The 16,989-nt window shown below is 54.8% G+C and overlaps 1 protein-coding gene across 3 annotated transcripts in view; it reads right to left on the bottom strand.

The window, feature by feature from the left end:
- GRIK3 (glutamate ionotropic receptor kainate type subunit 3) overlaps nt 1–16,989 on the bottom strand; it is a 219,308-nt gene that overhangs the window by 63,507 nt on the left and 138,812 nt on the right. For all 3 annotated transcript variants that reach the window (XM_081818103.1, XM_081818101.1, XM_081818102.1), the window contains exons 4-5: nt 10,266–10,447; nt 7,689–7,742 (exon numbers count right to left, since the gene is read on the bottom strand). In XM_081818103.1, coding sequence (XP_081674229.1) covers nt 7,689–7,742; nt 10,266–10,447 — 236 coding nt within the window. The remainder of the gene's footprint in view (nt 1–7,688; nt 7,743–10,265; nt 10,448–16,989) is intronic.

A 16,989-nucleotide genomic window follows, 5' to 3' on the forward strand; every position in this document is an offset into this window, starting at 1 on the left:
CCCCACATTGGGCTCCCTGCTCATCGGGAAGCCTGCTTCTACCTCTCCCACTCCCCCTGCTTGTGTTCCTGCTCTTGCTATCTCTCTGTCAAACAAATAAATAAGATCTTTAAAAAACAAAACAAAACAAAACAAAAAACTCCCAAGCTTGCAAATGAGGCAGAAGGAGAGCAGCATCTCTGGTCAATGTAGTACGGAAGCGTCCCTTACCAGGCCTGCCCTGCACTGTGTGATTCTCTGGGAGAACACGCCCAGGTCTGACTTCACCGTCAGCCACTGGTTGAAGCCCAGACTCTGGGTAAACTTGGAGATTGTTGCCCGTTGAAAAGATAAAACCCACTGTGGTGGCTTATTACCCTTGCAGGACATTAATCCATTTTGTAACTAACTGAGCAGTCTTATTCGGTGTTTTTCCCTCCCAATAAAAATTCAATCCCTCCAAAGCTCTCTGAGCCAGCGGTACCATCCTATTGCTCCCTTGTTAACGAACTGAATACGTCTTTGACACATGTTCATCCTATATTTGCATGAGTCACTTTTTTACTTTTTGGGAAAACATATGATGATCTAGATTGGCCCCTTCCTACTAGTGGTTTGGGAAACTGAGTCCTAAGGTCCTCCTGGTCAACTGTCTATTCTTTTCTATGCTCTACCCTCATCAAGCTGTCTTCTGTCCCAGCCTCTGGTCCATCCTTTTTCCTGGGTCCCTCAACTCATATGCTCCATCCTGTGCTGGGAGAGAGGCAGGACAGCCCATGGGCTGTACTGTTCTCTGCACGGCTGCAGTCACTGGGACTAAAAGACCCAGCCCATAATAGTCCAAGCTTCCATGAACTCGATGGCGGCTCGAGGAATGATGAGCCCACGGAGCAGCTCTTCCGCATGGTGCTGGCTTCCTTTGGTCTCTCACATATTCCCGATTGATGCTAAATTCTTCCTACTCCTGCTGCACACTCAAAATGGGCTCCTTCTGGAATGCATGGTGTTGGCTTCCTCTTTGAAAGTTTAGGGAGTAGGATGTTGGGGAGAGATCTGGAGCAGACTTGAACCCCGGGCAAGAAAATTTAGTCCTAGCTTTACCTAAACAACTAGGGTGCTGATTCTAGGCCAGGACTTGGGATGGGGAAGGGGCTGGGTGGGAGCAGGAGGTGGGGTCGTCAGCAGATGAGGGGGTCTCACTGAGTGGGCCAGATGGTGCCTGCCCCAGTCTCAGTGGGGAGTGGAGTGTGGGTACTGCCCTCAGCCCTGCACATGGAGGATACCACCCCATCCTGACAGTGTGTTCCTTCTACAGATGAGGAAACAGGGTCAGGGGCATGAAGTGACCTGCCTGAGGTCATAAAGCTCAAAAAAGGCAGAGCAAAATATGTACCCAGGCCTGTTTCAGTGGGGTGTTGGAGCTGGCTCACGCTGGCTTGTGGGAGCTAACTGTTAGCACTTGGCACTTCTTCCTGCCTCCAGTCACCTCACACTGGTCGCCCGATACCAGCTGCGGGGGGAGTATTTACACCATGGAAATCAGAAGCATTCCAAATCCAGGGTTTCCCTCCCACACACTTGGACAGCGGGTGGTACACCGCCGTCTGTCTTATTCGAAAATACCTGTGCTTTATGCCCCAGTGGTTGCCAAACACGCGATATGCACCCAAACTGTCTTTGGAGCTGTTTTGGGGAGTATAGGCCATGGAGAGTCTGGGGTGCGGCCTGGCAACTCTGTGATTTGAGAAGCCCCTCATCTAAGTCATGACTCCTGACGGGGCTGAGCTGGGGACACGTGTGGAATCAGAGGAGCGGAGGGGCGTGGGGAGGGCATGCCCAGAAGGAGGCCTCTCTCCCCACAGCGCCTTCCCGAGCGCGGCGCACGGAGACAGCCCCGGCAAAGCTCGGGGGCACAGACTGCGAAGCCAGGCCATCTGGGTTCCAGGTGCATCTACCCTCCTTACCTCAGGTGGGTTCAGCTGCCAAATGTAGGCGATGATAACAGGACCTAGCGGGGGGGGGGTTGTCATGAGGAAGAAGTGGGTTCATGGATGTGCACAGAGCACGTCTGGTGCATGGTTGACATAGGTAAGTGTTTGACCAATATTCTCTGGCAGCAGGTTGTGACAGTCATGGGATACGGCCCCAGAGACATGCCCGGGTGTCAGAGGAGAGGAGCAGAGAGGCGTTGGGTCCTTCCTGCCTTACCCGTCTTGGCAATATAGGAACAATCACGATGAGCCAACAGCTATGAGCTCCTGTGAACCTCGGAGCAGCAGGCCGCGTTCTAAGTGCCTTTTGTGCATTAACTCGCTGAATTCTCATTTCCACCTTATCCAAGGAGGGTGTTACTATCACCCCATTTCAGAGGAAGGAACTGAGTCACAGAGAGGTTAAGCTTCACAGCTAACCTGTGGAGAATTGGAGTCCAACCCAGGCAGTCCAGCTCCCAAGCGCCCCCTGTCCCGTGACCAGCCTGCAGTCCACACAGCATTCAGAGGGGTTTCTCGGAAGGATCAATCAATCCAACCCTGTCACTCCCGTGTTTATAAATCCTTACTGCCTTCTCAGAACAAAGTGCAAGTTCCTTAGTTTAGTCTACAAAGCTCTCCACCGCCCTCCAGCCCCACTTTTCTTCCCCCCCCCTCCCATGTTTGTTTCAGGAACCAAACCACTTTCCCCTTCTCCCTTCCTCACTGACGCCTGCCCCTGCCCCCATCACACAGCTTCTCATCCTATGCCAGCATTTGCGCATCTTCTAGCCTCTGGCTGGACTGTCTCTCTTCTCAACCCTCTTGGGTGGGCTATTCTCTGAGATTCAATTCAAGTGGCACCTCTTCTGGGAAGCCTCCCCTGACTACTCCTTTACACATGCACAACAGGGTGGGTCGGGGGGGGGCTTCTGCTTTCATCCTGGGACCTCTTGGCTTTCACCCCCACTGAGCCAAACACCCCTGTCACCCAAAGTGGAAAGAAGGGTCAGCCAGCCGAGTAGCTCTCTGGGGCGCCTAAACAGCGCTGGGAAGGGCCTGGGATGGGAGACTAGTGTTTCACCTTCTCCTCTCGGGGGAGCTCTCAATGAAGCTGGAGGCTAGGAAGGGTTTGGTAAATTGCCTTGGGGGCGGGGTGGGAGAGTGAGACCCTTAAGGGGCCTGCTTTAGTATCAAGCGATCTTCCCCCAAATCGCCTTTGGAGAAGGCAGGTGAGGGGAGGTGGAACAGTTTTGTTTTGCAGGATGGAGAATGTGAATTTGGGGCTGGAGCTCACTGCCAGGGCCATCGAAGAGAAGTTGACCTCTGCCCCCAGGGGACGCCCCCCTCACTCCACCCCAGCACGGGGCCCAGCCTCCTCTCCAATACAGTGCTGACTTACTACCTAAGGCCTGAAAGATGCCAAAGCATCAGCGTGCCCAGGGCGTCCATGACTCGGTTCACCCTCCTCTAGGACCAGAGGCCAACTGGACTCAGTGGGAAGGGTGGCATCCCTGGCCCTGGTGGGCGGCTTGGGGGCTGGTGACATCAGCCCTTCCGGTCTCTAGACGTAGCATGTGTTCTGTTGACACTCACAGGGTGGCCGCAGCCATTCCAACCCGGTGGGGGTGATGGGGTGTCACTGCTGGGGTCACCTCCTTCCCTGTCATACTAAGCCTGGGGCGCAAAGTGTTGTAGGGCTTGCGGCACCAAGCGTCCCCACTCCCGTGACACGAGGGCAGGGATGACGGGAGCTGCTAAAGAGGCCTCTTTGTCCAGCTCCGCTTCTGTATCCGCGCTGCCCTGGGCGGAGACCCCAAGCGCCGTACACAGTGAACCACGGGCAACCTTGCCGCTTGGCAAAAAGTTGCTGTTCTTGATGCCAAATGTTGACACACTGAATTCAGTATCGACGAGGGACCTTTTAGAAACATTCAGCATAACATAATAGACTAATTCATTAGCACCCCATGGGTCTGACTGGGTAGAAGCTGAAGCTCGGAAAACATTGCCTTAAGGAATGACAGATGAAAATATCTTTCCCATGATATAACTGTTATTGCTGGGAAGTGGCATTAATTGTGATTGCTTATCTATTAATTTATTATAATTCTTTTTTCACCTCCAGGCTTTTACCTACACATGACATGCACCAGGGGCTCAGCTGGGGCTGAGTAACGCGGGTTATCTGGGAAGGGCTTGAAGCTGGCTGGAGCTGATTATGGCCACTGGGGTAATTAAAATGTCTACTGCGTGAAAGCAGCAAGTTCGGAGAATTTTTTAGCAGCGAAGCATTGGTGACGTGGGTTTCCGAAAGGGAAGCAAATAAATGCCAGATGCCACCGGACTCCCGAAATACAGCCTCGACTGACCAACGGGCGTGAAGAGGCAGGATCACGAGGTAAACTCTGAAGCCCACGGGGGCTGGAAGGAGGATCGCGGAGTGGGAGCCGAGGCCGAAGTGGGACACGGGCTGGAGTGGAGGGTCCAAGGGACACGCAGCTGCTGCCCAGGCAGGCAGGCGGCGAGGGGGCAGCTGGGAGAGATGCTGGTGGACCCGTTCCCCGCCGACACACGCCGACACACCTACTCCCTTGCAGACTGCGGAGCTGTTCGTGTGTAAGGGTTGTGCCTCCCTGGGCAGTCACTCTCCCGGACCCTCAGAGAGGCACGGGGAGGAGGACGGGCAGGGGGCTGGGACAGCCATGCACAAGACCGGCAGTCAGGAGCCAAGGCCTCTACCCCTGATCTGCTGGGAGACTCTGGGCAAGTCACTCAACCTCTCTGGTCCCAGGTTTGCCCATTTATCAACGGGGAGCAAAACCCCTGCCCTGTGAAGAGGTAAAGCAGCAATGTGGAGAAAGGGCTTTGGAACCCGTGAAGAGTGGGCCCTGCTGAGATTTGTGGAGGCTCCATTCCCCCCATTCGTGTCAATCACCGCATCTGGACCATCGATGCCGCGTGTGGCCAGAGGAGGCCAGCCACTGCCTCGTGCGGGCTTTCAGCGTGACAGCTCCCAGCAGAGGCCTCCGGAGCTGGACAGCTTCCAGCTGGTAAAAATCCTCCTTCTGCCCCTTTCTTGCCGGGTGACCTCTCGAGCCTCAGTTTCTACTTTTCCTGTAAAGCTGGGAGATCATACCTCCCTTGGAGAGGCATTCTGAATTTGTGGATGAGATGACGTATGCTGAATACACGGAAGACGTAAGCAAGAGGTACTCCATCCACTGAACTCTTACCTACTACTTCAATAAACATCAGGCACTCGACATAGAGCACGCTCAGCCTAACAGTGCTATGAGGTAGCGCTGTCACTGTGGCCATTTTGTAGATGGAAAAAGGAGGTCCAGAGAGGTTGAAATAACTTGCCCAGGAAGTGGAAGGATCTCGACTCTAACTCAGGCAGGCTGGCACCAGAGTCCTTGGTCTTAACTGTTGCCATGACAAGGGTGTTGATAACTTCACGGATTACCTTCTACTTTGTATGGTAGTCATTCACTCATCCAAGCATTAATGAGCACCTACTGCATGCCAGGCACTCTTTGGGCACCAGAGATGGGCAGGTGAATTGGGCACAGTCCTTGATCCTTATATGCATGAAGGAAGCCTGCCAACTGGTGAGCTTTGTGTGGATCCGTCTCTGCATACTCTCTCCCACCCAAGCACCTAGCGCAGAACCCGGGGCCTTGAGAGCATCTGTACGTGGCTGCCGGAAGTGAGTAAATGGATGCCTGAATAAGGAAATGAAAAAGTAAGAGAAGTGGATCCTGTCTAGGGCTGCAGGACAACCCACAACACTAGGATCCTGCCCTGAGCTTCCCTCCAAGACCTCTAATCTTGACCCCAGGAAGGCAATGGCATCAGTGAGAACAACATGGGGTCACTAGGGAGGTCCCTTCTCTAGAGCTTTGCCTGAAAGGTCGAGCCAGGCCACTGGGCTAAGGGCCCAGAAGTTGGTCTCAGCACCCTAGATGCCCAGGATGGGATGGACAGGGCTGCCATGGCAGGGACAGGGCCTTGGGCCCATGAATGTGCCCCACTACACCTTCCCGGCCTTCCTCCTCTGCCCTGATCGCAGCTCCAAACAGAGGTGGAATATGGGAGATCTGGCGGCCTCATCCTCCAGCCTCCAATGACTTTCTAGGATATAACACGACATGGAAAAGTCAGCTTGGGTGTATAGAAATCCAGAAGGGACTTGGGGAAGAAGGTGCCCAATCTCAGTCACCAGCTTCCAGAATCCTTTTCTCCCAACATGACTCCCAGCAGATGCCCAGATCTGAGCCCTGGATCAGGAGCTCTGCCAAGGGCACAGAGTACAGTGGGTGTGGAAGAAAGAGCGGTGTGCTGGTAAATGCTTAGTAACCAGCTCTCGGTGGAGGGGAGGTTACAAACCCTTATTTGTAGTATTTGCCAACTTCTGTGGTATGAATATTCTTTCCACCAAGGCCGACTCCCAAGCTACCTCCGCACTATCACTGAACGTGGATTTGGGAGCAGATGACTGTAATGGGCTCTAGCAATCAGTCAGATTGAGCCAGCCTCAGCTCTCCAGTGAAGAGCTAACCTGCCTCTTGGCCTTTGGTTATGCTGTTCCATCTATGTAGAATACTCTTCCTCTCTCTCCTTGGTGAACTCCTACTGATGCTTCAAGGTCCTGTTTAAGCATCTGCCTTCCTGCCTCAAATTACCTTCTGCCAACCCCTCCACACCGGGTGTCTCCTTCCACTGTGTGCCACGGCCACGTGTCCAGGCCTGGGATGGCACACACCTGCGAAGGAGCTAGACGTGGAGGTGCGGACCACACAGGACGGGAGCTCCTCAAGGGAGGGGCCTCCGTGCCAGGCATCATGAGACCCTCACCGGAGTCCAGGCGCTGGGGAAGGAGGGTTACCTGGGTGCCAGATGGATGAGGGAACGCAGAAGCCTGTTGGGCTGGAGCAAGGCTGACGAGGAGAGCGGGAGCCTGTTTCATGGCCAGGAAATCAGTGCCCCAGAACCGGGCTGAGTGGAAGAGTCCACCCAGGGCCCCAGCGAAGCGCTAGAACGTCTGCTCCAGGGCAGGGAGGCTGTGTGTGGGTGCCCCTTTGGCACAAGGATCTCTTCATTCTGCTGATTTCAGGCCACAACTAATTATCCTAATGGGTTTAAATGGCCCTAAATGTTCTCTGAGTTTGGACAGGACCCATCTGGAGCCCGCAGGTGGGCTGGCCCAGCTGACAGAGAGTGGGCAGACTTCAGCACGGATGCTGCAGGAATCCAAAGCAGCATTTCCTGTTGTTGCGTGAGGACTGAGACATCCGTGGGGAAGCGTGTGGGCTGGGAGCTGAGGGTCATCTTAATAAGAGCAGCTAATACTTGCATCGGTCTTCACACAAATCAGGCACTGCTCTCAGCATTGTACTTTCTGAGCTCATAATTCTAGGAGGTAGAAGCTATTATCGTACCCATTTTGCAGACGAAGAGACTGAGGCAGGGAGGTTAATGACTGGCTACTCATCAGAGGGGCTTGTGTTGACACAGGTAGGTCTAGACTCACTGCCCTGAGTCACAACTCGAGGACATTTCTCAACGTGGGCGGGCCACGAAGATGTCTCTGGGCCCTTGCCTGGGGCCACACCTACAGCCTTAGGAAGCAAGGCCAGCCTGAGTCTCCTCCAGCTGCCGCAACGGTCCCCACCTGGCTGACCTTGTTCTGAGGGGACCCACCCTGACCCGTGCCAGGACCCAGAGGTACGTTACCAGCGTGGTGAAGATGAAGTGGTAGTATTCGGTCATCATGCCCATGGCCATGGCCTGCGGGAGAGCAGAGCATCATCAGTCCACAGGGGGTACCCGAGAAGCCCCCTCCCCATCTGCACCCCAGCAGGGAGGACCAGACTGGCGGGGGTTCGGAGGAGGTGGGCCACTTGGAGTGGGATGTCCTCGAGACCACCTCCCCGAAGTAACAATGACTGGCTAGCAGATGATAGTGCGTTTTGCACTGGAGTGTGCAGCCAAGTCACCCGGGACAGATTCAAATGCAGAATCTTGGGGTGCCTGGGTGGATCAGTCAGTTAGGCACCTGCCTTTGGCTCAGATCAGGATCCTGGGGTCCTGGGATCGAGTCCCCGCATTGCGCACCCGACTCAGCAGAGTCTGCTTGTCCCTCTCCCTATGCTCTCTCACTGTCTCTCTCTCTCAAATAAATAAATAAATAAAATCTTTTAAAAAAATGCAGAATCTTGGGCCATACTCTGCATGCAAAGATTCCAAATTCCGCAGGGCCAGGCTGGGCCCAGTTGTCTGGCTTTTCCGTGAACATCTCCAGGCCTGTCACACTTAGAGAAATGCTGTTGGAGTTAGCCCCAGACTGCCTTCTGTCCTGGCTCCAGAGAGAGGTGTGCGGAAGCCCAGCCCTCCCCAGCCCAGCCAGGCCCGAGGAGGAGAGGCTTTGCTTGGGCTGAGCCTCCCTGGAGGTGGAGACAGCCTGGCTTCCCTGGTCCAACTGACCACCAGGCAGGCTGCTCGGCTGCTATGGAATTAATACTATGTAATTACTATGATGATACATTATGCTATGTATCATCACGAACCCTGCATTACCTTCATTTACATATTTTATTAGAAACCTATAATCTATAATATTAACGACCATAATGCACTTTCCACAGAGTTCTTCAGAATGCCGGGCCCCCTAAGTGCTCTGGAGGAGAAATACCCCGGGGTCAGGTACATTTGGAAAGTGCCGCTCATTCTCTCGCCCTCTTAGAGATTCACAACCCACATCAGCAAGTTAGACGCTCAGACCAGACCTCTGTCAGCAGCCGCGATCACCTTTGCGGAGTTCAGCGTTCAGCGGAGCACACCGTCTCCTTAACTCTGGAAGTTTTCAAGTCAGGCAGATGTGGGAGTAAATTCTCTCTTTCTGGCTGGATGACCTCGGGCCCCTTCCTTTCCCTGTGAGCCTCAGTTTCCTCACCTGTAAACTGGGCATGATAGCCGTTGCCACCTGCCCCGGGGGCGCTAAGTGAGGGGCTCCGGGTACCCGGCACACGGTCACTCCTCAGTGTGACCAGCCAGGGTTGTGGCTGTCTTTGTTACTCTGTTACCCGTGCCAGGAAGAAAAGGGAAGCGCTAAGCTCTGGCCGTCGCCCAGGGAGGAGGGGTGAGGGGTCTCTGGGGAGCGTAAGTCTCCTCCACAGTGACACCACAGATACCCCAAACCCAGTGCCGGACACTGGGCTACACTCTCTCCTTGCCTCATCTCAACAGAATCCTCCGCCACCGGCTAAGGTAGGGATCACTGGCTGTGGCTACAGAGGAGGGGATGACACGGGGGCTCCTTGATCTTGGGCACACAACACCCAAGGGCAGAAGCGAGATTCAAACCCCCAAGCGAGCTCTTTAACCTCCTGGGGGGAAGGCACTGGCTCCCAGGCCGCCTGGGCACCCCTTGCAGGGCCCGACTGGAGGGTGGGACTTGGGAACCCCCAGCCCCTCCGGGACTTGAACACTCCTATCCAGGCTCGGCAGCTAGCCCCCTGCACTGCCTGTGTCTCCTCCCCACCACCTGCATCTCGCAAGGCCATGACTTAGAGCTCCACAGAAGGCCTCGTTCAATCACCAGGGACGCTTTCTGGGACCATGTAATTTGCCTTTTACACAAAGCACTGGCACAAATGTGAATGGTTTGGGTTTCAGCTGCGGCACCCTCCACGAAGGTTGTGGGCGATTTTGCTGTTTATTTCTTAGGTAGCTGGCAGAGACGGCTCTTGTCCCTAGCATGCCATGCTGGGCTGTGTCTGGAAAGGATAGAGGCCTATCCAGGACCGAGAGCCATTTCCCTCCCCCACAGTCACTGCAGAGTCGAGCAGATGGTGCGGGGAACTTCAATAAACCTCCTAGTAGCCAGAGAGTAACAGCAAGTGCTGCGGGCTATGGGGAACGCATCACCGGCGAGCCAGTGAGGCCCCCCTGGGCCTGTTCCTGCCACCCCGAGGCCTCCCAGCACTCCCCGTAATGTTCTGTCCTGTGCGGCTTCCGGCCCCTCTCGGCAGCCCCAGCCTCCCACCCGCAGCCTCAGCACTGATGTAACAGCCTCCAGGCGCCAGGCTAGGCTCAGCCCTGGCATCACCCCACCCTCGCGCTGGCTCAGACCTTGAAGACCACACTGGGTCCACTCTGCGGCTGCCGAGAAACCGCCAGACCGAAACAGAGCTGGGCTCCACCTGAGCTCTGGCCACCTCCTGGTGGGGTGCGGGGTGGGGGGAGGGGGCAGGCAGATCCCGCCCATCCCTTGCATCGCCCCATCCCCCGGGCTGGCCAGCACTCACGCACCTGCTTGAGGATCTGGGCGGCCATGGTGTGGCTACAGTCGAAGATGATGCGAAATTCCCTGCCCCGCTTCATCTCTTTGAGCAGGGGGCGCGAGTCGTCGGAGTCAAGGGGGAGCTGGCGGATCTTCAGGCGGATGTTGTACCTCGACGGGGCCATGATGAGCTCCTGCAGTCGGATGAGCCCTGGGAGGCCCCGGGGTGCAAGAGACACACGTGTGCACACAGGTAAACACAGCTGTCGGCCTCCACGGGCTCGGGTGTGTGCATAGGCCTGTGGCCGCACCCACAGACACGGATGCGTGGCCCACGGAGCTCTGGGCAGGTGCGTGGACACAGCCACGTGGGTCCAGACACGGGCACCAGAACGCTCGGGTACAGCCGTGTGCACCAGGCTGCACACACCTGCACACACCCATGGATTTGTATGCACATACAAACACATATTTATAGGGGCATGCATGCTGATGCAGACACACGCCTGGGCTTCGTTCCACATGTAAATCAAGGCCTGTGCACACACAGACACACATACACACATACAGATTCAACAGTAGGCACAGACAGCAAATTCCCACTGACCCCACACCCACGCACTCCCCTCTAAACTAGAATGCATTTACAGATTTACGGAGCCCAAACCAGAGGGCACCCCTCTTCATCACCCCACCTGTGACACTGGGAAGCAGGGAACCTGCCTCCAGGATGTGGGCACAAGTGAAGGCTCCGAGGTTCAGCTGTACCAACCGTTGGACCGTGTAAGACAAAGTGGAGCTGTGCCCCCAACCCAAGGGCAGGCTGCCTCAGTAAACCTGACCGATTTTTCCAGGCTCCGGGCAACCACCTCCTCCATGAAGCCTACCCCTACTGCTCTGTCTAAACAAGACACCCCCTCCCCGCCCCGTGGCCTCCTCCCTCAGCACTAGCCTCCTCTGGCCTTGTCTCACTCCCTCGTCCCGCCATGGGCTCCTTAACCTCATGGGCCGGGTCCCCACAGCCCCTAGCACGGGGCCTGGCACTTAGATGATGCACAACACAAATCTCCATAACTGAATTGACTTACTGTTTTTTTCTCCCCACACTGAAAAATCCATCCTCCACCTTGGCATTTTGCAAAACCACTTAACCTGGGGACTTCCAGGGAAAACTGAATGTCACTTCCTGGAGACAAATGGCTTACTTAGGTCTAATTAAGTTCATTTCCATCGCTATTTCACGGTCCATTCTTGCTGACTGCCCTCTGTTTAGCCTGGGAGCAAGACTGCTTGCTGCCCTCGATACCCCTCCCCACTCAGGGAGGGGCTGAGCCAGCAGGGGCCAGGGTCCCACTGGGCTGCCCGCCCACACTCAGGGCTCAGGGTCTGTGTCCTGACTGCACTGTCCACTCAGCCATGCTCCATTGCCCCACAAAGAGCATTCTGCTTCTCCTTTGGGGAGAAACTCCTCCCCCATACTCAGACTGTGTGACTTGGAAAGGGTCCATCCCCAGCTCTCGGGGCACAGCATGTGGCCCCAGCCTGGCCAATCAGCACCCACATTCCTCTAGGCATAGGGACAGGCTCAGAGCTGGGTAGGTGACGCCAGTTGGTCCTATCAGATGACTTCCAAAAATGGTGCCAGAGCAGCCGGTAAGAGATACACCCTTTTCCACTTACCTCCAAATAGGGAGGAAGCAAATCTAGGCATCACCACATAGAACCGGAGAAGGATTCCAACACGGCAGAAGTCAGGACAAATAAGTCCGAATGATACCCATTTGAGCCTCTGGATCAAACAGTACCTGAAGCTAAAATGACTCTTAAACTTGCCAGTAAAGGCAGCCAATCAAATCCACTCTCCCTCCCCCTTTTTTTGGTTAAGGCAGTTTGCTCTGGATTAAAGCTTGCAATCAACTATTGTCGTGTCCCCTCTCTGGACAAAGTCCCCCCACACAGACCGCCTACTTTGAGAGCCTTCCAACAGAGCCTCTGGGCTTCCAAAGCCATTTCTGATACAAATGCCTGGATCTGTTCAACTTCTCCTTCCCATTCTGGAGGGCTGGACATCAGGAAAGCCATCTGGCGTACATCATTCCCCTCTGCTGAGGAGGACAGAGATATATCCTTGTGACCTAAGCCTCCCAAGGAGCTCCCAAACAGGCTTTGCCACGGCCACCGGCATCAGGATCCCCCAGCCCCCTGGAAGGTCTCAGACCCAGGTGTATGGGCTGGCGAAGGGCTCTGGAGTCCTGCTGGAGTGGGTCTGGATCTAACAGGGGCCCCAGTGCTTCCCAATACCAGACTTGACAGGGAGGAGGAAGGGGCCATCAGCTGACCTGCGCAAGGGAGAGAGGGGCCACAACCTCTTCTGGAACACACACCAGCCTTACCCTCCCTCCCCAACTCACCCCAGAAATTCTCAGTTGGGCTGAATGATGCTGCCCACTCACACTTCTTAGCCTGGGAGGCTCCCCGCCTTCACTTTGCTCCCACTTGCTCAGTGTTCAGAGTCATGCGCGGCATCAGCAGGCACGTGAGCTTTGGGGATCCAGGACGTGAGGACAGGGACAGCCTGCACGCTGGAGCATGAGGCTACCAGAGTCTTCTTGTCAGCCAAGTGCATTGCCCCGTGTAATACACAGTGACCCACATTTTCCAGCAGGAAATGTCAGACCTCCTCCTCATCAGTGTATTCCCAAAGGAGACCAGAGGCTCGTCTCAGCCCACCCCAGCAGAGGAAGAGGCTCTTGGCTTGCCCGAGATGAGCCTTCCTTCCTGGCTGCTTCCCTAATCAATCTCTCTCAAAATATCTGCAGTGAATCATGGTTGTTAGAATCCTGCTTTTCACTTACAAAGCACTTCTGCTTTCATTACCCTATTTAAAATCTCCCGGTCCTAGAAGGCATGTAGACTAGGGGCTTTTGTTCCAATGTACAGACAAAGAAACTGAGGCCCACAGAGGTTAAGTGGCCACCTCAAGGTTCTGCAGCTCGCTAGCTGTGGGATCAAGATTCGAGACCCAAACTTCTGGCTCTTAGGCTGCGGCCCTTTTCTCCATCTCAGCTTTTTCTAAGACCCTTCCTTTCACTCTTGACATGAATTTGCCTTTGTGCGCAGATTAGGTTACGAAGGTGACCACTTGTCAAAGGTCACAGGGCAAACACTGCTGGTTCCTGCAATTTAATCATTTGCAATATTCTCTGACTGATGATCTGGCATCCTGAAACCATGTGCCAAACTAATGATCAAAGTTGTTTACATTCCTGTCATCCCTGTGTTTTGGTGGGTACACAAAATCATATTGTAATCCCTCCAACCAAACCTCCAATCAAGCCCCAACATCTGTGTTTTGCTTCCTGCCCCATAGAGGACAGGCCCACCTAACAAATCCCACCTATCATCATCTAGGCTATCGTATGGTCATGAAGTAATGGAAGGCTCTAGAACAAAAAAAGCTCTTGCCCATGCTTTCCTCTTGCTCCTGTCTCCTGACTAACCCTGGTGCTTCTCCATGAGGCTGTGGCTCCCCCTGATTCTAGGGAACTGTAACAACTCTCAACGGCACTGACCTCTCCGTGTCATCACGCAGTCATCCTTGCCCCTGGGATCCCAGGCACACTTAAAAAGAGTTCTCTCTGCAGTCGATTGCAGGGATGACCTGAATTCTTCACCCCACCCTGTAGCTACACCCTTCGCTATGTAACTTTGCAGTGACCTCCAACTGTGGGCAGGTGACCTGCCCCACTCAGGACACTGGGCTCCAGCACGTAACCTGTGTTGGCCAATGGTGTATCAGCAGGCATGCCACAATTCGACAGTGGAAACAGAAGTGCACCCTGGGTCTCTTCTTTTGCACCCTCTACCACTGTCACGACAATATGCCTGGGCTAGCCTGATGCTGCCGGTCATCTCCACCAATAGTCAAATGACCCCCGGGGAAGGGGAGCGATCCATCTGAGACCAGAACCACCACCTGGCCAAGCTCAGCCAATCAGTGAGCCCACAGACTTGGGAGCTAAACATATGCGTAGTATTTGAAGCCACTAAGTTTTGGGGGGTGGCTGGAGACACAGCATCAACGTAGAAGTATTATAGAGACCGGTGTGCCCCCTTCTAACGTGCTAAGAGAACCATGATTTTGTTCGGGTGGCCTGGTGCCAGTCCCCAGAGCTGACTGGTGATTGGTTAAGAGCCAGTCAGGGGCGCTCCCTTTCCTATCTGACTATGCTTGGGGTAGTAGGCACGGACTCAGTCTGCTGTCCAGGACGGTCTGCTGGAAGGTTTCTAGACAAATTTTCCTCCTTGATAAGAGGCAGGAGTCACATTAGGAAAAATCTCTTTGGCTCCTGCCTCTTTCCTTCTATTTCCTAGGGTGTTGGCACGTGAGGATGGGCTGTTTGGAGCTGTAGCAGCTCTATTCTGACTGTGAGAGAGAAAACCAAGAGAACTGCAGGGATACCGACCCAGCGCCCCGGACTCTGTTGAGCTGCTGAGCCAGCCCTGGAATGGCCCCTCTTCAGACTTCTTGTCCTTCAGAGAACGAAGTGCCTATTGCTCGAGTCAGTGGGAACTGGGTTGTCTGTGACCCCAGCCAGAACATCCGAATGCACACAGCCCCCAAAGCCCACTATGAAGTGCTTCCCACTCGGGGGCAGGGGGGTTGAGGACTCACTAGTTGTCCCTTTGAAATAGCCTGCTTCCGGGAGTACGCCTCTTACCACCCACCAGTCCTCATCAAAGTCATCTTACTATTTGACTGAATCCAACCCTGAATCCCTACTACCCAGTGTGTTCTTGACCAAACGGGCTCCATCCTGGACTCCCCTGTGTTTTTAAATGTAATTGAACCGAACTGAAAATCAAGTTGAATTAAACTCTAATTAAATCCTGGAAGAAAGGGTGTTCTAGGCACTGGTAAGGGTGAAGAAATGAAGATGGAATCCCTTCTCTTCTGAGAAGCTAATCATGCTGGGGGAGAGTGCGTGTCCACCCAGAGGCGACTGGGCATGCCAGGCCACCCCAGCAAATAATCGAGGGACGCGCTCGTAGGGTTAGGGCGAAGGCACTGGAGAGCAGGGAGCTCCAGAAGGTAGCATCAGCTCTGAGCAGCCTCATCCACCCTCTGCAAAGCCTCTGCCCCCACCCCCTCCAGTCCGGAGGCCCCAGGACCGCGGGGCCGTGGTCCGCACCAGCGTCTCTTCTGACTGTTCTGTGTTCAGCTACACACTCTCACGTCCAGTTCTTCCCTTCCATCCTGGCCCCGAGTTCTCTTCCAGGCAGCCCCTCCAATCCCGGCCTCCTCTGTCCCTGCCTGCATCGGCGGCCACCCCCCGAGTGTGTCCTTTCCCTGCCATGCGCCCCGTGCGATGTCGTCACAGTCACCTTCGGGAACTCTGCTTTCATTATTCCACTTCTTTGCTCAACAACACTCAATGCGCCTTGGCTGCTTCCAAGGTCAAGTGTGAACTCTGAAGCCAGACAGCGGAACCCTCGCGCAGCCTGATACGCTCGGTTTCTCTGACCTTTAGCTCCCACCTTCCGAACTTGAATCTTCTCCCCCCGCCAGGCCGTGCTCTCGAGGAGGCTGCCACGCGCGATCCCGCCGCCTCAGTTTTTGCTCACGCTGTCCCCGCAGCCGGTGCTGCCCTCATGCCTGCTCTGTCTGTCTGTCCATCCTCGAGGCCCCGCTCATGTCTCTTTTCCTCTGTCAGCCCAGATTAGCCAAGGCCGCAGGGCTTCCTCTTCCCGAGTGCCTTGGCCCTGACTGTATGTACCCGGCACTTGATTCTTAGCTCTAGTGGCCTGGAATGACCAGTGACCACTGGGTGCCCGCTCACGTCCCTACGCTAGGATTCACTCCTCCAAAAACGATGGGATCGCCACATCCTCCTTCTTCTCCCTTACCAGCGCCCGGCACTCTCTTCCTGCAATATTTAATTACAATTTATTTCATCTCGATTTTTAATTCAATTCAATTCAGTTCAGTTCCACAAGCATTTAAAAACATCTAGGTTGTACCAGGCCCTGTTCTAAATCCTGGAGGCCCACAAGGCTCATGGTCTGGGCAAGGAAGCGGGCTCAAAACCACACAATCCTACCCAGCAGTGTCCTAACACAGATCATCTAACAGGGCTGCCAAAACGCTGGCCGTCACCTGGAACGGGGTACTCATGCCCCTCAATGGCAGACAGCTCATGCTGGGGGCAGTGAGCGGGGTTGGGGGCCTCTGCCCGCCACGATCTCCTGTCTGGTACTGTGAGCATAGCAGGAACGCAATAGATGCTTGTAGAATCCCAAGTTAAATAGACACCTCTTCTGAGGGATTCTCTCCCCAGGATTCCCACTCCCCATTAGGAGGTAATCAAGAGCTGACATAGAATCACAGGCTGCAGAGAGCTGGAGGGCTCTTTCCAGGCTGGATGCTATAGATCTTGACTTGACACATGGGCAGAGAAGGGCCAGATGGGTTAAGAGACTTGCCAAGGTCACTCTCTCTTAAGAGGCCAGGCTAAGGAATGTCTTGGGACTTGAGTCTTTTGAAAGAAAGAGGAAGAGGGGAAACAGCTCTGTGCTATTCAGCTAGTAAGTGTCACAGTCAGCACAGTCCCCCCAGCCCTGTGTGTCCAGAGCCTGCGCCCGTAGCTGGCTCAGAGCTGCCCACGTTCGCCGCAGACGGGAATGTTGAGTCTGAGAGAACGGGGCAGGTGTGGGCACGGCTGTGCAGGAGGGAGTGCGGGTGCTGAGTGCAGA

Source organism: Leptonychotes weddellii, chromosome 4 (assembly GCF_054177405.1).
Source record: "Leptonychotes weddellii isolate Sample4059 chromosome 4, ASM5417740v2, whole genome shotgun sequence".
NCBI lineage: Eukaryota > Metazoa > Chordata > Mammalia > Carnivora > Phocidae > Leptonychotes > Leptonychotes weddellii.